The following is a 24,586-nucleotide window of genomic DNA, read 5'->3' as shown; positions in this document are numbered from 1 at the left end:
TGTGTGTGTGTTTAACCTGTACAATATAGGTCACTGATGACAAGGCTGTAGCAGTTACATAGAGAGACTGGATAGCCTGAGGGAGCAAAGTGATAGTGGCTAGTGGAATTAGAAGGATCATTAAATGTCCCACCAAAACTGACTGAAATACTAAGATATTCTTACCAGCTTACTTTAGTCGGCTCTTTCCTGTAGTCCCTGGTGGTGATCTGCACTTCTCCTTCCTCTGTAAATCACTGAGAAATTATATTGGGGGAAAAAGTTTGAACCAGTCATTTCTGCTTTAGTGGACAGTTGTGTAGTCTTACTGATTTGATTCCATATGGGTTAAATGGGGTTTCAGAGTGTCTCTGTTTACAAAATAAAAACTGGGACTCCTGTCACCTTGACATCATCTCCATCCAATATCTGCAGGGGCTGTCTTGATGGAAACCAGCCTGAATAACCCAGATGTTTCTACTATTAATCTGTCTTCTATCTATAAGATAGAAGACCCAACCTGACAATACATTTGGAAGTTAATCTTGTGAAAAAGGACAACTGATAGCCACCTTACCAACCACAAACATTCATGTTTAAGTAATTTTTGTCTTTGTGACTAAGAACTGCTTATTTCCCTTCTGCTTTCTCTTCATTGACTATTTAAAAGCTACCATCAGATTGCAGATGCCAGGCTTGCACAGCTTTGAACAAACAGTTCATATCTGCAGGCCATCAAAATATTTAGAGATAGCTGTTTCAAACTCTGGTCTACAATGCAAGCCTTAGGAATTTTTTAAAATAGAAAGTTATGGTTATATAATTTGTGCACCTTCTATCAGGCTTGGTATAGAATAGTAATAGATTCCAATTAAAAATTTGACAGGGTTACATTTCTTTAAAAATAGTAATATTAGGCCTCATGGTAAAATTTGAATTTTCTGATTATGAATACTTAAATGACAGTTTAAAAGACATTTTACCTTAAATAAGTGACTCATTTGGAAAGGTACTTACCCATTCCTACTGAACTTCCAGAACATGTCACTAGAAAATGAATATGCAAGTTTGAAACAATGATTAGTTTGTGTTTTTAGAAGAGGATTTGATACATATTCAGGAAGATATATATATATAGAGAGAGATGATTCTTTTAAAAATTAAATGATAGTTCTGGTTTATGAGTTTTGAATAATGAGATCAGGTGTTTAACAACACGAACTGGGAAATGTAGATCACTAAAATATAAAAGCATGTTGAGTCTAAAATGAATGTAAGATTAAAAATGAATTGACCTTCAATAGAAATTCTGTGAATATTTGTACTGTTTGTAGACAAAATCAAAAACTAGATTCAGGTGCATCTTCATTGGCAGATATTGCACCTTGACATTACTAGGCAAGCCAAGATATTGACAGACCATCCCTACTACACTGATTTTTTGCATTACAGGGATCTCCTGACTGAGTAATGCAATAGTTATGCTGACATGCAAACGTGTAATGAAGTACTTGGTGTAGCTCACCAAAAATTTTTGTATTGTTTTGTTACTATACAGACTTCATATCCATGCCAATGACGAAAGGTTCTTGCAGTATTATAGATCCACAAATGCTTGAGCATTGCAGTTAACTTCATTAATAATGTCATAATGTAGAGTTTACTGTGTAGCCAAATATAGTTCACAGTGGCATAGTGATGGCAGCAGAGATAGTACAGCACTCAACAAGTGGAAGATTTTTTAAGCTTTTGCATTTCATATACAACATTTCTGCATGGCTCTTCAGGAAGGAGCAGTATCCTAGAAAGTTTATGCTTCACTGCACACTGCTGTGCATTCACATTTGCCATTCCCATCAGAACATCATAGGTGATTACCTGAATATATCTTTTTAGGGCAAAATGCAAGTTTTGATCCTTCATCAGTTACAGGTGACACCACAACTGTATAGACATCCCCACAGGGTATCTCGCTGATATCACAGTAGGTCAGGTCTGTGTTGGGTGTACAGGTGAAATTTCCTTTTGAGCCATACAGATCAGTGCTGTAGTTTATTGATCCTTCAGAAGTACGCCAGTATATTCGTATGCCGTTGTTGCCCAGCCTGTATAGTTGAACCCCAGAAGGGCAACAGGCACCTAGGAAGGAAAAGGTCAACTTTGTTTTGTCCCATTCAGGATAGAGAACACCAAGCCAAAATATGCTGAAATAGAGTGATCTTTTTGATACCATAGGCACAGGTTTTCTCAATGTTTATGCTGTTGAAGCAACTATCTAGGAAATGGTAAATTATCTAGGTCCACAGACAGCCATGAAACCCAGTGTGGTTTGAGTGTTAGACTGGGACTCTGGGAGACCGGGGTTCAAATTCCTGCTCAGCCTTGGAAGCCTACAGGGTGTATGTTCTCAACACCAGAGGAAAGTAGTGGCAGAAACCCTTTTGAAAAACTCTTGTGCAGAAAATCTTATGATAGGGTCACCACAATTTGGAAACGAGTTGAAGGCACACAATAGTAACAAGGCATAGCCATGATTGTTTAAAAAGCCTCTAGTATCTTGGAGACAGCTGCAATAACTGTTTTCTCAAATTCAGTGAAACAAATGGGGTGGTATGCCAAATACAAGTAAAATTATGCAACAATGTTGGGACTATTTCAACAGGTCTTGGTATTAGGGTCCAGGCTACATTTTACATCTGTCTGATGACCTAATCTGGAACATTCAAAAACAGTTCTATTACAGGAGTACACAGCTGTGCTCCTTTGGGTGTTTATAACCTACAATCCTATCAGCCTTTGCCAGGGTAGTCAGTTTGTGAGAGATTGTGGGAACTGGTCAATGTTTGTGGAGTGCCACTGTCACCCTGCTATAATTTGCTGTTATGTACCTTCACATTGTTTCTGACTTATGGTGACCTTAAGGCAAACCTATCACACAGTTTTCCTGTCCAGGGGGGTTTACATTGGAATAAATTAGTTTGCAAGATCCTCATGTAGTTCACTAAATTTTAGGCTTGTGTTCAAATGTACTGGTTGTGATCAACTACTCTTCTAATTAAATTCTGTAGTTTTAGCTTGTTTGCTAATCTAGGAGTCCTAGATTAAACAGGAAAACAGTGCAGATGTAATTATTGAATATAGTTTACATTTATCAGATGATGAACACACAGAGGCTTGGATCTAGAGAACTAAGGGAAAGAAGCTCATGGAATGGCACTGCTTGCTCCCCACCTATATCCAAATGTGCTCCATATGAGTTTGAGTCTCTCAAAGGAGCTACAAGATTCTTCTTCATACTGACACGGCAGTGTCTTTGAATTGTACTAATACAGTAAATCTACTTTTATTTTAACTTTTTCATATACTTACTAGAGGAGAATCCACTATATGTACAGTTTGATATTAAACCTGTTTCACTAATTGCTTGGATGGACACAGTGTAGTTGGTTCCACACGTAATGCATCCCAGGAGGCAGTAATTCTGGAGTGTGTGACACCTGGCGTATCCTGTGTGTGATTCCAAAATAGTTACGTATGTCTTCGCACCAGTCCCAGTAGACCAGCTGATGTTTGTTACAGACTGTGTCACTTGCGTTACTGCAATATCAAGCGGGCAGCAAGGAGCTTAAAAGAAGAAAGGTTATTATTGGTTTTGTTTTATTTTAGTGCACTCAAAAGAAAGTTTAAAGTATTTATAAATGCCTAAATGGAACATTAGACTCCCACTTAAAAAAAAAGACTCCCACTCATAAATAATTCGGCACTGACAGTATTGGTAATTTCTGTAATAATTGCCACCTCACTTTATCTCCTGCAACATGCTGCTTCCTTGAGATGGCCATTTAAAAAGACCAAGGGGGACAGTCAGCCTTGGTAGTCAAAGGTGAAAGGTGCAGAGACTAATTTATACTCAGTATTTACAACTAGAGAACAACATTCAGTTTGAATGATTTTCTTTCAAATTATTATTTTTTTTACACTACTTAATTAAATTTAAAACATGAGTTGTCTACAATATTTTATCCTATCCGTTTGGGCCACTTCAATTTGCTAGCCACATGCAGTGTTTTAGCAGTTCGGTCAATCAGCTAGCACTTTAATTATGTGCCTTTTATACCAGTAAATATATGCACATGTATAAAATGTCAGTATAGTTTCCTTTGGCATATTCAAATAGGTAAAATGACAATTTGCTATTTTAAATAGTTAACAGTTGCTGGGGAAGGCTGTTTAAACACTTTCCTTTTCATTGCTGATGTGCCCAGGAAAGGGATTTGATAAGGCTTCCAAAACTATGCAGCACACACAAATGGGGATGGGGGTATTAGTTGTCCATTATCTGAATCGGTGTCTTTTCCCATATACTGTATAGATCTAGACCATTTGGTCATTTTCATAAGCCACCATTTAGGTACCTATCAGAGGGTATTTTCAGTCATGGCCACATTTTTTGAATACAGTCACCCCTTCTTATACAGTTGGCCCTTCTAATACATGGATTACTTATACACGGATTCAAGCATCCACAGTTTGAAAATGTTCAAAAAAGTATAAATTTCAAATATCAAATCTTGATTTTCCATTTTTTATAAGGGACATCATGTTGCTATTTCATTATATTTGATAGGACTTGAGCATCTACTGATTTTGTTAGCCACAAGGGATCTTGGAACCAAACCCCAGCGTATAATAAGGATCCACTGTACTTTCTCCAAAAAAGCATACCTGAAATTTAACATGAAGCAATGGAGTTTGTCCTAGGCATTTTAGAATTTAATAAGCTGACACTTGGGGGGGAAATTGTTACCTTTAAGCTATTTCCTCACCACCACCCTCATAACTGTTTCTTACATACCTATTGTGAGCCACCTTGAGTCCCGTCATAGGACCCAAGATAGGATAAAAATTAAATAAAAACAATTTGTTGTTGTTAACTGCCCTTGCATTGATCTTGACCCATGGCGACGCTGCTTATGAGACATTTCCAAGACCCCCTGCCCACCACTGCTCTGCTCAGGTCCCGCAAGCTCATACTCATAATCTGCTTTAATAGAATCCGACCATCTAGCATGTGGCCTTCCTTTCTTTCTACTTTCTTCCACCTTTCCTAGCAAATCATACCATTAGCAAAAATAAATATTATAAAATAAGACTGATACCTAAATGATGGATAGCATTTCTAATCATGTGTAACTTACCCGTTTCTAAAGGGACACTGTAACTAGGCAAACTCTGTCCTGCTTCTGTACTTGCTACAGCACTGACAGAGAACAAGGACCCACAGGGGAGATTGTGGATAGTGCATGAACTTCCAGAGCTTGTGCAATGCCATTTTCCTGCTGCTCCTTTGGCAGTGACTGTATATGTCGCTTCATCATTGTTGGCATGCCAGTGCACATTAATTACAGAAAGAGTATCCTTTGAGACGCTTATTATTTCTGGACTACATGGAGCTGAAATTTTTAAAATAAAGCATATTTTAACTTTACACTTATTCTTGATGTTGCTATTGCATTAACACAGCAGCAAAGCATTATGACAACTATACAATCATATTAAAGCCAAATATCGCAGAGGCTGTTGTTTGCTTCTTTCTCTGCCATTTTCCATCCAGGAGCTCCTTTCTGTCGAGCATCCCACATAGGTTGTTACTATATTTTTATTATATTTATATTGAAGACTATCCTAGTATCATTTAAAAACAAAAACCCTAACATATTGTATAAAGTGTGCATTTCACAGTCTACTGCAATGGGCCTAATTCAGTGGTTTTCTAACATTTTACACCTGTGACCCCCTTTAGCTCTGCATCTAGACATTGTCATCCTCCCTGGTTGACATAGTATATGAATAATAATATTTTGTTGGTTTGGTGTGTGTATTTTTGTTCACACATCTGTGTACTGTATATTCATATGTTAATATCTTATAAGGAAATAGTCCTCCTGCCTCAGGAAGGGGCTCCAAGTGCGCTCCTTGCCTTTCTCTTCCCCTCCAGGACAGAAAAGGTTTGGAAAGAGGAAGAAGGAGATCAGAGCCTCCAAGTCTCGTCTCCCTCCCTGGGTCCTTCCAAAGGTTTTAAGCCACAACTCCCAGCAAACCCAATTAGCATGGTCAATGGTCAGAGAGAGGATGAACAACGTAGTCCAAAATGTATGGAGGGCACCAAGGCAGGGAAGGTTGGCCAAAAGGAGTACTGCATTTAAAGTGGTTTGGTTCAAATGGCTTGATTCTAATAATATTGCACAAGTGTTTTCATTTAGAGCTCTCTGTTACCTAAGAAAGGAACTATCATCCCCCTCACCCCCCTGCTCTGTAACATGAAATGGCCATGTTGTGTGGAGGAGCTGTGTTGCTCCATGATACACATGCATCACCTGATGCAAAATCGCATTATTTTTTTTAAAGTAAAAACACCAGGAAGAAGCTGTAATCAGGTGCAAGCCTAGCTAGCTGCCTCCAGCCTAAAATTGTTTGAAAAGAAGGAAGAAAGGCTGTACCAAGGAGAACCAACCCGCATGAGTCTCATTATATCCACTCCAGACTCTGGCCTGTTACAGACTGCCAAAATAAAGCTGCTTCGGGTCTCTTTGGAGGTATGCTGTTTAAATGATGCACGCATCCTAAGAATCCGGAAGCTGCACCAAAGCTGCACTTTAGTGCTTAGGAATGGAGTGTGGCTTTGGCGCAACCTCTGGACTCTTAGGACCCATGCATCATTTCAATAGCATACCTCCAAAGAGACCCAAAGCAGCTTTATTTTGGCAGTCTGTAACAGGCCTCTGCTTTCTCACCCTTAAGTTGAGAGGGAAGGCTAGTTTAGAGCCTTCTGCCTTGAAAGGATAGGTTTATTATGTGCAAAAAGATTTCAAAGTAGAAGAGCACTGCAGCCTTCAATCATTCTGAAGTGTGACAGACTAGCAACAGTTAGCATGAGACTGATGAGCATATAGAAAAGTATCCATTTTAAAGTGGACAAATTCTGAAGCATTCTGAACCATGCTATTCATTGGATTTTCTTTTCCACTTAAAAATGTGTGGGGTAGCAAATGTGCCTGATTATGTTGTTATTTGTTGTCAAGTGAGATGTTTTGATACTCCCCACTGGTAAATATAGTAGTAATTCACCTTTTCAGCAAAGTATTGTAACTTTCCAAACATGTTCTCTATTAGGAAAACATTGCTTGCTGGACTTTAAACTAAAAACCTACCTGTTGCCACATGTTTAGATGCACAAGATGTGTTGCTGCCTCTAATTTCACTGAAAGAGTAGACAGTGATATTGTATTGAGTGTTGCACTGCAGGGCAGACAAGGTACAGACTGTGGCAGTGTCATTGCATAAGAGCTCATTTGCCCAGTCAACAGCTTTGGTTTCATACATTTCAGCACCACGGACAGGAGACCAGACAATCTGAACTGTGTCACTTGACACAAACACTGGGTTAAAATCGCTGGGGCAGCAAGGGGCTAAGGGGAGGGCAAAAAGAGATAGCATTATTAAGATTATGATTATTATGAGATAGTATAAATTATTAACAGAATAAATATTTCCTTATGCAGTCCAGTGAGCAGGGATTTCAAATACTGGGCACTAAGGACCTTTCTCTTGGTACTATCATAACAGTTTAACACAGGAAAGAACCTCTTGGTAATCTCTTAGGTGCACTTTAGCTCCACCTCTGCAGATAGTACTAATACAGCTATCAAAATAGCAGTAATAATGTAATACAAATGCTACAAGGGTATAATTTCAAATGGTTAACTTTGGCCCATCTTAGCTTAGCAACTCAGCCCCCAGGCACAGCTGGACTGCTCTCAGATTGCACATTTTCCCTGGGTCACCAGTCCTAACGGTTTTCATTAATTTAAGCTTTTGAAATCCCCTTTCATTTTTACAACGCAGGGCTTATTTCCAACTTTGCAGAGCTTATTTCCAACTTTGTCTAGTACCCACATAGATACACCAAATGATTATGCACAAATAAATGAATGTTCTTACCTGTGGTATAGTTGAATATGTCTCCTAAGGGGCTCTGCCCTGCCTTGTTATAAGCAAAGACACTAATGAAATAGGTGAAACCGCAGTCAGATTGGAAGTGACATTGAGTATGTGATGTGTTGCAGTGCACTTCCAAGCCATCGTCACTTTTCACAAAGACCACATAATAATCACTGAGGTCAACATCTGACCAGGAGACTTCCAAATTTCCTGGCTCATCTTCTTCAATTGTTATACTTTCTGGAGCACAAGGTACTGCAAAGTCAACATTTCAATAAAAATATTTTAACACTTTCCCAAAGTTTGGGAAATTACGTTCTAAAAGTAATGAGCTAAAGTTATTATTCTGAACACTGCCCCCATGTGGGACTGGTTCTTGTTGAAGAAGCATTTGAATTAGTTATTTTCCCACGTCTTAGAAGTAAGAAAAAGGTTATTTTTAGTCAAAGCATTCTTTACTGTTGTTGGTTTTTAATAGTTTTACTTTTAAAAAAGCTAAATGTTACAAGCTGTTGGCATATGGCACAAACACCCTCCTCCCATCCACACTGTCACTTCAGCACTTAAGGTGCCAGTTCTTGAACCATGTGATATTTCTCCTGCACCATTTGGCAAGGCCACATTCTCTGTCACTATAAAATCAATTTAAAAGCATTTACCCTAAGAATGGAGTAAAGTTGTTACTACTTGTTAATTTATGGTCATAATTTGGTTAGTACATGTTCAGTCTTCCTTGCCTTATCTGGAATTCTGCAATCTTGAAATAACTGTATTTCAGAAACCAAAACTTTTTTCATGAGTGGCTGAAATTTCTTCTTTAAAAAAGAAATTAATTAGTAGTACCTGGTTATTTCAATGAGTTACATCCAAACTGTGATTTTCTCAGTATTTTACAATTCTAAGCAGTTGGATGTTAATGTAGGTTTCATGGATCTGATGTGCTTTTTCAAAACATCTGAGTTTGCTGAGTCCTCATGTGCTGAAGATTAATTTGCCAATTCCAGAGACTGTAGTGCTTCTGGTCAGCAAGTATAGCAGCACTGATCAGAAGCACAGGCACTGATCATGAGCACATCTTTATAAAAGAAAAATGTATGTCTTCAAGAGTTGTTGGTTTTCGTTTTCGTTTTTTTGTTTTTGTTTTTTTTTACTTATAGTGACTCCCATTAATTTTGCAATATTTTCTTAGACAAAAATACTCTTAGAAAGTTGCCAGTGCATTCCTCTGAAATCTAGCCTACAATACCTGGTATATGTTGGCATTCCCACATTCAAAGTACTAACCAGACCTGACCCTGCTTAGCTTCTGAAATGAGATGAGTTCTGTGCCTTCATGGTATTTAGGCAACTTATGCCTTTACACTATAATGTTATACTCCAACATCATTGTTCAATTGAAACACTAGGTGCAGCCGCTTAGTATTATTTTACAAATAGCTATCATTTCGTTGCCTTTTCATTCTACACGTCGTACATTTCTTACAATTTATATCTCTTGATGGTAATAACAACAACAACAACAAGTTGTTTTATTTATATCCTGCTTCTCCAAAAGGATCAAGACAGGTTACAACAATAAAAAGTACATAAATGAAATACACAGTTACACACATAACTAAAATTAACTAATCCCCCTTATCCCTTTCCTTAAAACTAAAATAACAACACTATAAAATGCAGTTAAAATTATTTAAAATTAGACATAATTGAAGCGAGACATCTTGGGGCAGTCATAGGACAATCCATATCAGCAGAACTAGGATGATCAGTCAGGGAAGGCCTGCCAGAAGAGATCCGTCTTGATGGCCTTTTTAAAACCGTCAAGATTGGTGATATATCGGATCCCTTCCGGCATTCCATAATTTTGGAGCAGTAGATGAAAAGGCTCTCTGGGTAACTGCAGCAAGCCTAGTCTTCCTTGGCTGCAGTAGGTTTTTCCCAGAGGACCTGAGTGTGTGGGATGGATTGTATGGAAGAAGGCACTCCCTCAGATAAGTTAGACTCAGGCCATGAATGGCTTTAAAGCAGCGGTTCCCAACCTTTGTTGGGCCGCAACCCCCATTCTGGGCGAAAGTCCCGCCCGCGACCTCCCTCATTGGTTGTGAGGTGAGGAAGGGGCGGGACTTTCGACTGCCTACAAGCCCCAGCGGCCTTTCCAGCCTCCCAACCAATCTGGGAGGCCACCAGGGAAGAGGGGGGAACTTCCGGTTGCAAAGGCTGCTGGGGCTTGCAGTCCCGGCCCTCTCGCCTTCTCCTCCCGGGTGCCTTCGAGGGCACCCGCGGGGAGAAGGCGAGGGGAGGAGACGACCCCGGCGCTTTCTCCTTGTGGTTGCCGGTGCTAGCGCCAGCACCCACAGGCAAAAAGGGAGGAGGGGGAGGCAGGGGGGAATCCCAACCTGGCAACCCCCAAGAAAGGGTTGCACGACCCCCCAGGTTGGGAACCCCTGCTTTAAAGGTTATTACCAACACATTGTACTGTGCCTGGAAACTAACAGGCTGTCAGTGAAGAGATTTTAGTATTGGTGTTACATGGTCAACTTGATTTTCCGGCGACCAATCTGACTGCCATATTTGAATTAGTTGAAGTTTCTGAACTAGGCACAAGGATAATCAGTTAGTAAATGTATGAAGGCATGTATTTCTTCACACTATTCATTTCTCCATGGACTGTGAACTCTAGTTATAGTTCGCTTACCTGTTTTGAAAGCCAGTGCCTCTGTGGGCATGCTGGAACCAGCTTCATTACTTGCTACAATGGACAGGGAATACTCCGTCCCACATTCAAGTGAAAAGATAGTGCAAGAGGTGGATGTTGAACTGCAGTTGCGTTTGGAGAGGCTGCTGTAGGCTGCAATGGTGTATTGGGAGGCACCTTCTGATGGCATGCAAGAAATAGTTGCTCTCAAAGCTCCACTGTCAAAAACCACCTGGACATCTCCTGGTGCACGAGGCCCTATAATGGAAGAAGGAAGAGATTTTAAAAGGATTTGAGTACAAATCTTATATGTGTATTTCTAGTTCTAATATTAAGTTTTGATTTATGCACATGGTTTAATGATAGATTTTAAGAATGCAGGTGGACAATATTTTTACTCCTTTCATTATCCCCACTACCCAGTGCACATTTATTTGGTGGTATTTGTGAGAAATAGACAGTTTAAAAAAAGGATACAAAGAAAATAAACTCATTTGAGATGTGGTGGAAAAGAGTTCTGAGGATACGTGGACAGCCAAAAAGACAAAAAAATGGGTCCTTGAACAGTTCAAGTTTGAAATCTTCTTAGAAGCCAAGACAATCAAACTGAGGCTGTCGTACACTGGCCACATCATGAGAAGACATAACTCATTAGAAAAGACAATAATACTAGGAAAGGGAAGAAAGAGAGGAAGACTGCATGCTAGATGGATAGACTCAATCAGGGAGGTCATGGATCTGAAATTACTGGTCCTACCTAAGCAGACCAGTGGAGGATGGGGACTTGAAGATATCTCACCTAAGAGGTCGCCATGAGTCATGGTTGATTCACGGGCAGTTAACAAGAACGAACAACACATTTAAAACAAAGCAGTCATTCAGACACTACAATTCAGACAATACACAATTATACCACTTTGCTACTAGTTTCTCTGTCTCCATTCTCTGGGCATTTAGAGTTCTGTGCAAGAAAACGCTAATGCTGTTGTTCAAAGAATGCATTAGAGAATTCTAAGTACAACACTAATTTGCAAAAGCCAGGATTCCATAGGACTGTGCCATGGATGGAGTCAAAATAGTATCAAACTGTTATAACCCACTTATTTAAATCTGCATGTCCCTTGTCAAAAGAAACTTGTTTTGCTTTCCAGATTGTCTCTTACTTGTTCTTTGGTTGTAGGTGGAGTCATCCCCAGGTATTCCATTAGCGTCCCAAGCATGTGCCTTGATAGTATAGAGAGTTCCTGGGTCTAGGCTTGAAAATATCAGGGAGTCGGTGGTGGTGTTTTCTTTCAGCATGCCTCCCAAGCCATCTGCTCTCATGATGGAGATGAAGAATCCAACAGCCATATGTACAGGTCTCCAGCTCACCACAATATTGTCCTGACTTGGGGAATTTGCTGTCAGGATTGGTGCTGCAAGTACTGTTAAAAAGCCAAAATGAGTTAAGATTTAATAGGATTTCATGTGTGTGTGGCAATTGGGAAATACTAGGTTAGGTCTAGGTTGGCAGTGCTAAGGTTATTTCCCATTTGGTATTTTGTACACAAGTATAAAACAGATGGACATACTTGTGAAGGGGGCCTGCATCCATAAATAGCTACAGTTCAGTTACAATCTCTTTAAAATGTATAGACAAGATTCATATAAGAAGAGGTTCTCAAGGTTCATATAATGCATCTGAAGAAGTACACTGAAGTCCGGGAAAGCTCATGCTGCCAATTTCTTTAGGTTAGTCTCAAAGGTGCTACAAGATCCCTTTACATATTGATTCTACATACTAACATGGCTATATCTTGTTTGAATTCTACATACAGTATAAGAAGAGGTAAAGGTAAAGCCCCCCCCCATAGATGAGGTGCATCTACACTGAAGAAATAATACAGTTTGACACCACTTTAAGTGCTGTAGCTCCAGCCTGTGGAATCATGGGATTTGTAATTATAAAAGATCTTTAGCCATCTCTGCCAAAGAGTGCTGGTGCCTTAACAAACTACAAATCCCATGATGCTGTAGGATGGAGTCATGGCAGTTAAAGTGGTGTCAAACTGCATTATTTCTACAGTATAGATGAACCCCAGATTTAACTTGCTAATGCCATATACGAATGGGATTTATGTAAATGTTGATTTGCTATTCAACAAATTATTTCATGAGTCTACCTTAGCTAAAACTAGCAATTGGACTTAGAATGTGAGATTAAGACCAGAACCAACTTTATCCAACACAAACACTTTCACCACTGTAAGAATACTCACCTCTTTTCCCAACATCATTTCCACCTATTCCCAAAATCATTTTCAGTTGCCTTCACTTGACCCACTTAAGCATAACCCCAAAACAGAGGTTTAGAAATGATGGTGCTGCTGCCAAATTGTTCACAAAACACAGCAAATGACTGACATTTTTCCTCCAGAAGTTGTATATAAATATTAAACAACTTTGATAATAAAGCAGAAATCTGAGATACACCAAAGGAGAACAATATTAAGATTCATTTTCTAGAAAGGTCTAGACACACAAGAACAGGGCATTTATTGTTAAGAGCACAGAAGAAACCCTAGTGGTTCATAGCAAAGGTCTGTCTAGTTTAGCATCCTGGACTCTTTCACACACTTTTATAATTAATGTTTTAGTTTTATCTTGTCTATATCATTGTTATCTGCCTTGGATCCCATTTTTGGAAGAAAGGTGCCATATACATCAAATAAATAAATATACTACAGTATAATGTTGTAGCATAACGATTCCATTATAACTGCCTTGGCTGCATCTTACAGAATCCTAGGATATGTAGTATGGTGAAACACTACAAGTCTCTGGCTAAATTCTAAATAGCCCTTCCTAAATTGCAAATCCCAGGATTCCATCGGATGTTCCCACGGCAGCTAAAGTGGAATATAGCACTATAACTTGATAGTGTGAAGGGGCCTCTTGTTTCTCACAATGGCCAACCAGATGTTCATAGGAAACTCAGAAACAGAACCTGAGAGCAATAGCCTTCCTCTAGTTAATGTTCTCCAGCAATTGGTACAGTGAGTCTTGGTATCCGCTGGGGTTTGGTTCCAGAACCTCCAGTGAATACCAAAACGCATGAATGCTCAAATCCCATTAAATACACTGGCATAGAAAAAGTGGTTTTTCTTATATAAAATAGAAAATGAGGGTTTGCTTTTTCACATTTTAATATTTTCAGGCAGTGGTTGATTGAATCCGTGGATAAGAATTGGATATAGAGGGGCAGATTTTATTTAGGGATAAGTTGTGTGAGATCCTATAAGATACTATGGTCTGTTACAGACAGCCAAAATAAAGCTGCTTGAGTCACAGTGGAGATATGGTGTTTCAATGATGAATGCATCCTAAGAGTCCAGAAGTCGCACCAAGCCACACTCCAGCCCTAAGGACTGGAACGTGGCTTTGGGTGTGCTTCTGGACTCTTGGACGCATGCATCATTGAAACACCATACTTCCACAGAGTGACTAATCCTTCTGAATTTGTTCTGAATTCCTTTATGGCATCTATAGCTGTCTTATCTTGCTCAGCCCTGGTTAGTACTTGGATAGGGAACCGCCAACAAGTACAGGCTGAGTATCCCTTATCTGAAATGCTTGGGACTTTTCAGTGTTTTTTCATATTTTGGAATATTTGCATATTCAAATTAAATACCTTAGAGATGGGACCCAAGTCTAACACAAAATTCATTTATGTTTCCTAACATCAATACACATAGCCTGAAAGTGTTGAATACATATTTTTATAACTTATTTTAATACTGTGCATGAAACAAGTTTGTGTATAGTGACCATCAGAAAGCAAAGGTGTCCCTTTCTCAGTCCCATGACAAAAGTTTTTGTTTTTGGACATTGTTGATTTCAAATTTTTGGATAAGTGATACTCAACCTTTAACAGGTGCTGCAGCTAAGAAACTAGCTACCACTTCCAGTATTCCTTGTCTAAGGTGTTTATCACATGGGACAAATCCCATGCAGAAACTAAATTGAAACTGAAAACAACCCGCATTTGCGGTTGTTTTTCAGATGATGTTCGGAGTTAACCCGAACAGAAGTTGAAGAAATTCACATTTCTGGTGTATTTCAGACATGTTTGTACGACAGAAATAATGCGAAAAATAAGCCGAACGCAAAGTTGTCAAAACCAGTTCCTTTTTACTTTCACTAAATTCTGTAAGTACAAAGGAGCTTTCCGTTTGGATTATTTTTGTGTCATTTCTCTTTCATGCAACGCACCTGACAAACAACACCCAGATTTTAAAATCCCATTTCTACATGGGATTTTACCAATTCACCTTCCATATGGTAAAGTCCTAAGAAAACCCTATGAAATTGAGTATAAATTGGGACATAAATTGACAGGAGACATAAAGGCACGCACACACATACAACTTGTAGATCAGCACTATCATATACTGTAGAAGAGAATACCAGTTTAAATTCACCTGGTGTCCCATGCATGCCTAACATTTGAGAGTGATCCAATAGGACAGAACCCATGAAATTTATTTTTTGGACTACCATTGTGGAGGATTGTGGGATTTTAGTCCAGAAAAAAATGTGTTTCCCCCCCTGAGCCTTGGGCATAAACCACTGATCTAGAATGATCAATATTCCTATTATCTCTTTAATGAAAGATATTTCTTCCTTCTAATCCAAGAATAGAAGTTGGGTTTAAAATGACTGAGGAAGGATGTGAAAATAGTTTCAAATGTATCCTTCACATGAAGCATTTGCCATGGCAAAATGAAAATTAAAAATTACCTGTCTTTGCCTTCTTAGAAAGTGAAGGCTGACTTCTTCCTCCAGCATTTATTGATCGGATGGTGATTTTGTACAGCGTTGCAGCCTTCAACCCTGTCACAGTGCCTGGTGAATTTGTGACTATTGTTTCAATGAATGACTCTCCATCCTGTGCTGTCAGCAGGTAACTGGATGCTCCTGGGACAGTGGCCCATTCCACTGTGATACTGTTACTCAGTTTTGAATAAGCTTGTTCAATAGTAGGAATCTCAGGAGCTTTAAAAAGAGAAGGGAAGAGGAATCACAATTATTTCAGAACTGGAAAACATGTCAACATTGAAGGACATGACTTTGAATTGCTGAATGTCATGGACTGTTTCCAACAAACAAACTCAGGAAGTACTGATTGGATGGCTTTCTGTTTCAGTCTAATTCTTCTGGTATGACCTGTTTTTTTGAAATGTAATAGAAAGCTATGTGTGTTTTCAAAAAATACATTAATTTTGTTTCTGGTGAGTACATGGGAAGCAGTGAAGTATTCAGGTCCTTTACTCTAAGTCTCAAGTCAAATCTCAAATCTTACATTCAGCTCTCAGGTCAACTCTCCAGTTCTTGCAAGATACTGTGAAGTCTCAAGTTGAGTCTCAAGTCGTGGAGCCAACTTTAACAGAAAAAGGGAAGTAGGGTACATTTCCCAGAGAGGAACAGCAAACACGTTAGGCAATGGGTTTCAAGAAGGGCTTGAGGTCCACTCAGCAGCCTGTCCCCACTGCACATTGGAGGAGCCTTCTAAAGCTTCCACCTCAAGTCTATTTCCTGCTCCTCTCAGAGAAACACACCCTTTGCTCTGGGAGTGAGTCTTGCCTGCTACTCAAAGTGAATGACACCAGCAAGTCAATCACCAAAAATATACAAGTTGTGAGAGTGTTGAATCAGTGCATCATTTATTGCCGAGTTGAGTCACTGAAGCAACTTAAGTCCAACTTGAGTCCAACACAATTGATTTGAGTCTATGGTCCGGAACAGACCACCTCAAAAGGGCAGCCTGCTAGCGGCCTATTTTCCTCCGCAGGGATGGCGCAGCCTCCAAACGGTGCACCAAAACTGTGGAGGAAAAAGAACCCAGTATTTCTGGGTTCTTTTTTGGGCGCTGCAATGATGTTGCAAGTGTACCACTGGCGCACTCGCAACGTAAACAACGTAAGCAAAGTGCGGCACCATGCGGATGCCACGTGGCGCTTACGTCACGATGGCAGCGCCTGTATGGACGGGATGCCGCCATTGTTACGCCGCCACTGTGTACTAGGGTGAGAGACCGTGTGGTTGCCATGCGATCCCTAACCCTAGTATCGGCGCCAGTATGCTGCTTGGTGGTGGTGTGTACCAGGCCTATGTCATTGATGAGAAGTGCCTAGAGTAGGGGTGCTTCCACAATACAATAATTATAGCATTATTATTTCCTTTTCATTGCCATCACAGCATCCTATGGAATCCTGGAAGTTTAATGAGATACTGGATTTGTTTGGCTACGAGTTCTAAATATCCCTCTCTAAACTGCAAGTTGCAAGATTCCATAAGACAAACTATGGCAGTTAAAGTGGAATCATACTGCTATAACAGTTTAGTGTGGAAGGCTTTAGAACAGAACATTGCTCAGACTTCAGAAAGAACACTGTGTGTTCTTTTATATATTAGTCACCTAGCAATGGATAGTGTGACTCAGCAACTAACTGCACCAGTCAGTCAGATTTTTTTAAAAAGGACAAAAAAAGGGAGAGGCCCAGACAAGGCCAAATCTGCCAGCTTTCTGCTTCAACTGAGTGGTACTGCCTTAGCTCCTTTGGACCTCAAACACAGCCTTGCTCAGATTTAAATGAAAACATGGGTAAATGGGATTTCTCCCCATATTTTGCAATAGTACAGAAAGGAAAGACTTGAGTCTGATGTCTAGACAAGGCATCATCCACCCAGTTCACAATAATGCAAATAGATTTAAAAAAAAAAGTGGACTGGTTTCTTAACATGAAGTGGGATGGAGACTTCATCTCTTTCTCCACATCACACTCTCAGGATGTTTTGGTGGGCTTAAACTTGCATTTGGTATTGAAATAAAAGTTTCCCTTGATACAAAGGTGAGATTTTGGTGATTACTTTTAAATCATGATTACACCAGGCAATACTTATTGCATGATGACACCTCTGAGCCATAGCTGCTCTGTCTCGGATCTGTCCCTTTTCATTGACAATGCTTATCTCATGCATTAGAACATACTTCATCAATATATCAGACTACTGACTCATCTAGTAACACTAGGAGGCTAGCACTCTCAAGGTTGTGGTTATTGTGTGCCTTCAGGTCATTTCTGACTTATGGTGACCTTATCATGGCTTTTTCTTAGCAAGATTTGTTCAGAAGGGGCTTGCACCTTTGCCTTCGTCTGAGGCTGAGAGCATGTCACTTGCCCAAGGTCACCTGATGCATTGGGTTTCCATGGCTGAGCAGAGATTTGAACACTGTTCTCCAGAGTTAGGGTACAATACTCAAATCACTACATCATACAAGGTTGGTAGTCTGACTCTTACACATTGTTAGATGACATTGTTCCAGATATAAGAGCTGTGGTGTAGTTAGATAACTTCAGTCTCTGGACCTAGTGGTCTTATGTTCCTCCCAATGGTAATGTATATGTATCACTTCACTTAGTTGCAAATGGGCTAAACCAGCCATGTTGCATTTGGTGGTCATTCTAATCTTGGCCTCATTCCCACTATGATATAAATCACAGCACGATTTGAGGTATACGACCCTAGTTCCCATTTGAAATCGATCCTGATCCTTACCAGATCGATGTCAAACCCAAAAACCCCAAGGTTTCCTGATGCCACTTCCAAAGTGGTGTTTTTTTTTGGGGGGGGGGTGAATCGTTTTATTGTAAAATAAATGGATTAATCCAATTGGAAACCACTGGTAGATTCGCATCCACCACCAGTGACAAGGAAATGGCAGGGGAAGCTGCAAGGGTCACAAAAGTCCTGCCCTGACTGCACCTAGGCATAAGATTGTTTATTATGCTAGCCAAAGGCCATGACAAAAAGTTTATCAAAATACACAAAACATTTAAAACAAAAGGCACAAAAATACAAAGGAGCAAAAGACATCCCATAATTTAACATGTAGTTAAAATTGTTACTGATATAACATAAAAATCTTTCCTGAATATTGGTAACTTATATATTGCCATCATAAAAATCTAATTAATACTTTGAGTCTCCATGGCAATTTATAGCAATTTTCTTTAACTCTCCCTTCCTAATCTTTTTTGCAGCCATGGCAAAAAGAGCCACTTTATGTGTGACATAGTCATTGGTATTACTTAAAAGAAACTGAACCTGGTATAAGGAGCCAGCATCTGGTGGAGTGGGGGCATAGTGACCACACGCCGCCCACCCTGACTTTACCCCAATGCCGCCATCATGCTGCCCGCTTGACCAGATGGCAGGCAGCGTCAAGCCATTTTTGTGGCACAGCATTTAGACACACTGTGCAGTGGCAATAGGAGCTTTCTGTCACTTCTTTTAGAGCCAGCAAATTGATGGATCGGGACCATGGCATGCAGCTGTTGCGCCCCTTTGGGGCGGTCTGTTTAGGCCCATAGTCTGTTTTCAAATAGCACTTTGTTATAGCATCCATCTAGAACTGCAGTTGGCATTACTTTAAATCGTAGCTCAGTGAGGGCAATTCTTAGTAGAAGGCTTTAATTTGCTCGACTATCTGGGGAGATTATCGCACAGCTTAAAAAAAGTGGTTTACCGCTTTTGAATTCTAATTTGGGCGGCATCCAGATACTATCACATGCCAGCCAGGTGCAGCCCAGATAATGTCCAGCTAGAATCCAAGCTCAGCTGGCCGATTTGCAAAGCCGGGAAGCTCCTGGCTTTGAGGCTGGCTGTGCTTGGATTCTAGCCAGAAGTTATCCGGGCTGTATCCAGCTAATGGTGTTGGTGGCAAAACGCGTGTGACAGTATCTGGATGCAGCCCAAATCAGAATTCAATTCAGCAGTGGTAAATCCACTTTTTTAAACTGTGCGATAATCTCCTGGCTCTAAAATGTTCTGTTTTCAAACAGGAGAAGTATGGAGAAAATTTTGAGGTCCTAATTGACTGTAAATCTTTTCTTCAATCTATCCAGAATCACCAGTCTCACCTAGGCATAAGAGTGAAGTGAGGGAGGGAACAAAATGTCATGTTCAATTAAGAAAAAAGTGCTCCCACTATGAGAAGTTTGAGAATATTGTGGTAAAACTTTTTAAAAAGGCTGGTGGGAGGAGAAAGATCTTATGTGGATATATGCAATATAACAATAACAATAACAATTACCAAATAATAGTTCTTTTTAAAAATGCACACACACAAGGGCTTCCAGACTTGAAACTTCACAAGCAATTACATACAAAATAAAAACAGGTTTTGAGAGATCTTGGCAGTATTACAGGAGCTGCTCTTCCACAAGCAAGATAAACTGTTTTTGAACAATATTTCCATTGTAGGAAGCCAAGACATTCTTTCATTCATTCAGTGTTAGCCAGTAATTCAGATATGTCCCCCTTTTCCACTATTTGTAATTATGCTTAGCCCTATTTAATAAAGGATTACAGTGAGGGATTATTCAGAAATAGGAGGAACAATAATGGAGATCGCTCATATTCCTTTAATTGAAGCATCATTTCCTAATACTATTTCAACAAAATCACCTCTGAAATTTCTGTCTGTATTCAGATTAGATATATAGAACTTTGTCCAAGAAAAGACTTAGAATGCAGTATACAGAGTATTAATTTTAGCTCACTGTAATGCAGAAATTCTCTGTGGACTTCATTGTCTCATTGGTATATGCACTCATTGAGGGACCTTCAGATCAGATTTAAATGCCAGGGAGAGATTCATTGCCTTAAAATGTAGTGAGAACGGTGAATCAATTTTGAATAGATTCACAGATGCGAATGTCTCCATGTAAGAAATGTAAGTGTGAATGGCTTCACAGCAAACAAACATCAAGGAAAGAAAAGTAGAGACTGAGCAGAATGCATTTCAGAATGTGTTGTTCTTGTTTTTTACTCATTAACATCAAGAAGAAAAAAAGGCTTCATAGAGACAAAATAAGAATAGCTGAACAAGAGGCTTAGGAAAAACTATTTAAATGTGTGTGTCATTTAAAAAGCATGCCTCCAAAGTGACCTGAAGCAGCTTTTTTTTGGCCTGTCTGTTTGGGCCCTAAGTTTCCAAACACTCTTCAAAGGCAGCCCCACATAGAGAATGTTTCAGTAAACCAAATGGGATTCATTAAGCCATATGTCACTGTGGCCATGTCTCAAGGAATGGACATGTCTGCCATATAAGCCTTACCTGTGTGAATTCACTCCTGGGCACCGGCAAAACTTGGGTTTCCATACTCAGGAGCATACCCAAGCTGCAAACCTGGACTTTCAGGGGGGTGTACCTTCATCCAGCACTCTGCCTTTCTTCTTTCTTGGCCCCAGAATTTAGCATGGGCAACATCTGACAATTACAGTCTGACTAACTGATTCAATTTGCCACGTACTTTTGCACAAAACAACTGTGAATACAGTATGTCATTTGTTCTAATTGAATGACACCATTGGATACTGCCCAACGATTCCACAGAACCTATCTCTAATCTCTAATGAGATTGAGGCCATTTCTGATAGTTTCCAATGGGATTTTATATATATATATATATATATATATATATATATATATATATATATATACACACACACACACATACATACATACACCCATGCAAATCAACTAATTTTGCAAACCGTCTCCCACTAACCTGTTAACTGCATAGTCTGTGCTTCAGCCAGTATAACTCCATTCTTATCAATGGCTTCCACCTTTACAGTATGGACTGTGTCAGGAGGCAGTGGTGTTAGAGTGCCGACAAGCGTAATATCAGTGAAATAGGCCAAGAAAGAATGGCCCACTGTGTTCATAGGCGTTGCCATTACTCTATAAGAGAAAGCTCCAGGAAATTTAGACCATCGGATAGAAAGACTTCTTGATGTCACATCATACACAGATACAGTGAAACCTGAAAAAATATATAGCCAGGAAGATTAAGGTCACATCATCTACCAGTTCATTAGCAGTTTCCTCCACCCAGGAAATTATTCCAGAAGGGATTTGGAATCTCTTAACACTTTTTTTCAGTGTCACATTGAAACTTTCAGTCTCAACATCTTGCCCTGAGCCTAAGTTATAATATGACAATGGTGACAATACTTTCCTTGCAGCATACCTGTAAGACTTACGGTCAAATTAGGTATTACAGGAAATATGTATTCCATGTGATAAACCAGTTTTTCCTCTTACAGCAGAGGGAACATTGTTCAAAGATGGAAGGCTTTGCAGGGATCAGCAACTTGCAAATTAATGTCATTTTTACCTTCCAGTGATCAATCAAAACAAAGAATGTTAAATGAAAAATATGTAGGTGAGGACAATCATATGCTATGACAAACAGAGGTCTGTCACCACCTGAGGGAACACCTCCCCTAAAAATATGTCAAATATGCTGTCTGCTTTTACCTTTCCAGCATGATACTGTGAATGTCTATCCACTGAGCCTTGTCCTAGGCAAATGTGCATAGAATTGCAACCAAAATCAGAAAAAGAAGAACAAGCAGTCTTAAGATATACTGCATGAGCATTAAGTAGTATTAAAAATGCTTAAAACAGTAAAGGTCAGATCATATTATTGGCACATCAATACCGTCAAGTCAAGTGTTACCATGAACTCAGATTTGTGTGCATTTCTCTCGCTTTTAACTTATTCTAAGTTAAAAGCGAGAGAATTGCACACAAATTTAACATGAAAATAACAAAATTAAAACTTCTGAATATATTTTTATTCAATGATGGAGGGATTTTAAAAAATCAATTATTGAGTTTTTAAAAACCACTTATTTGAGTTAAAATTATAATATTAACATTATTTTATATATTAATATATTATTAATATCATAACATTAACTCAAATAATTGTAAATAATTGCAAAGAACTAAGTCCTGAAACTTTTAAAAATAGCCATATTGAAAGGAATTTTTACCTTTAATTTTTTGGTATTGTAATTAAATGAAGGCAGTTAACATTTTGGGCATAATTTGTACCCACTGACCTCTATTTTTTATATAATGCTGGCAGTGTATTTATAAATTAAAAGGTCGATATGAGAAAATTTATCCAATTAAAAAAAATAACTGCAAAAGGAAATACCTTTCAGGTTTTACCTGTGTTAGCAGAAATAATCTGTAAGAGAAGATTTAAAATATCAGTAACTAGGGAGAAATAGACCATATAGAGACATTTCATTTGTTTTTCTAACAACAGACTGCTCAAAAGACAGTCCCTGCATGCTCAATTAGATTTATTCCTTCATATTGACTTTAGCAGGACTTCATCATTATAAACATGGTAGACAACTGCTTCCCTAAACAAAAGTAGGAATAACTACCACATAATGTATCATTTTATTTCAGCTGGTTAAATGTGTAGAGACGTGTACAGCAATTACAAACGGATTTGGTGCAGGAATGCAGATCACGTTACCGATTCAGCTTTCCTTCCTGAGTCTGCCAATTGACTTAGAAGAGAAAGTTTCTAGTCACTGACAGACAGGTACACCAATTTCAAACATTATTTGGACATGGGTCCCATGATTTTCACTGGACGTTTTGCTCCCATATACATCAATATTTAATAAGCGAAATCTGCGAATCTAGTCATTTGAAGTATTGTGATGTTCTTCCAATCCCTATTGATGAGATGGGCATTTTGATGTGGATGCCTTCTAAAGCAACCTCCATTATGTTTGTTATTTATTGCTCAGAATTACAGCTGTATCAAGATTAAAAAATGTTTTTAATGTGCCATTGAATACCTTCTGGGGTAAATTTAATTGTTGATTCCAACTAGAGTTGAAACTAGATAAAAATGTAAATGTTGAGTGTTGAACTAGGACAACAGGATTTGAAATCCTGCCGTCCCATGGAAACCCACTTGGGCAAGTCACACTCTCTCTCAGCCTCAAAGGAAGGCAATGGCAAACCACTTCTGAGCAAATCTTTCCAAGAAAACCTCATTATAGGTTTGTCTTAGGGTCACCATAGGTTAGAAAGCATTCAAAGGCACTCAGCAAAAACTCAACCAGAACAGACCCACTGAATCAATGGGCATCTGGTAAAACAAGAGTTATGTAAATCCTTTTAATTGAATGGTTCTGCTCTTGTTGGGACTAACAAAATTAGGCTTCAGATATACTGTACAATACAATTAAACAGTTTAGTCTATAGCACATTTAGGTTTTAGAAAATGTTAGCCATACCAAAAAAAAATCATAGCAAAAGACATACTAAGAAATGTTCAAATCCTCAAGCAGATGGATGTGATCAGATGAGCAGCTTTTCATGATTCTTATAGTATTAGGTAAGCAGTATTCTAATAGAAATAAAAGAATTGAGCAGTAGAAACTAAATTCCATTATGGTGAATGGAGAAAAGAGTCCCTATGGTTTTTTTTTTAATCAATTTACAATTTACTGCATTACAGTAAAGATGCATTTTTCTCTTGCATTATCTCACAAAAGATAATATCCAAATAATGCAGAGCAAATAACAAATCAGTAATAATATGAGGTTAATTTACTTGCAAGATACTACACTCTTCCCCACTGAACTCTGTAGTCTTCACTGTTTTAAGCCACTAAACTCTATAATCTTCACTGTTTTAAGCAGAATCTTTTCTTAAACTAGCATGTTTAAAGAAAGCCAACATTTTAAATAAAATACAGGATTAAAAGAAAGATAAACAGCAAACATCAGGTGGAATTTATTAATTTACCAGGCATCAAATATAAATAAAGCACAGAATAAACGACTTAAATTACAAACTCCTTGGACTCACCATTTTAAAACTGATGAGCAATAATCCAAAAAATATGAAATATTTACATCTTCTACCAATCATTTTGCAAGTTATATTTTAATCACCAATGTATTTATTAATATAATGAGAATGAGATCATCATCCAGAAGTAGGAATCATGTTTCTCCCCAAAAAGTTATCAGTA

At 38.8% G+C, this 24,586-nt stretch overlaps 1 protein-coding gene across 2 annotated transcripts; it reads right to left on the bottom strand.

Annotated features, from left to right (window-relative positions):
* Positions 1-8: 8 nt before the first annotated feature.
* FNDC7 (fibronectin type III domain containing 7) lies at positions 9-24,586 on the bottom strand. Of its 2 annotated transcripts, none has more exons than XM_042464545.1 (13): positions 24,421-24,586; positions 22,749-22,767; positions 21,292-21,549; positions 15,455-15,709; positions 11,839-12,099; positions 10,676-10,933; positions 7,981-8,235; positions 7,191-7,448; positions 5,178-5,432; positions 3,349-3,603; positions 1,858-2,118; positions 997-1,026; positions 9-236 (listed from the first exon to the last, which is right to left on the bottom strand). In XM_042464545.1, exons 1-13 carry the CDS (start codon positions 24,481-24,483, stop codon positions 175-177), a joined length of 2,490 nt encoding a protein of 829 aa, XP_042320479.1. In that variant the 5' UTR covers positions 24,484-24,586; the 3' UTR covers positions 9-174. The 2 variants fall into 2 exon arrangements, with proteins under 2 accessions (XP_042320479.1, XP_042320480.1); XM_042464546.1 differs by having other exon boundaries at positions 22,735-22,767; positions 24,421-24,521.

The sequence above is a fragment of the Sceloporus undulatus genome, chromosome 4, assembly GCF_019175285.1.
Source record: "Sceloporus undulatus isolate JIND9_A2432 ecotype Alabama chromosome 4, SceUnd_v1.1, whole genome shotgun sequence".
Taxonomy (NCBI): domain Eukaryota; kingdom Metazoa; phylum Chordata; class Lepidosauria; order Squamata; family Phrynosomatidae; genus Sceloporus; species Sceloporus undulatus.
This window is presented reverse-complemented; position numbering and strand designations above follow the sequence as displayed.

What these genes read in the sequence shown, in the direction of transcription:
- FNDC7 (XM_042464545.1), bottom strand. Translation starts at nt 24,483, where the DNA reads ATGATTGGTAGAAGATGTAAATATTTCATATTTTTTGGATTATTGCTC. An exon ending in ACAGACTATGCAGTTAACAG is followed by an intron (nt 15,710 to 21,291) that starts GTTAGTGGGAGA and finishes CTCTTTTTAAAG; the next exon opens with CTCCTGAGATTCCTACTATT. An exon ending in TGGAAGTTCAGTAGGAATGG is followed by an intron (nt 237 to 996) that starts GTAAGTACCTTT and finishes ATAATTTCTCAG; the next exon opens with TGATTTACAGAGGAAGGAGA.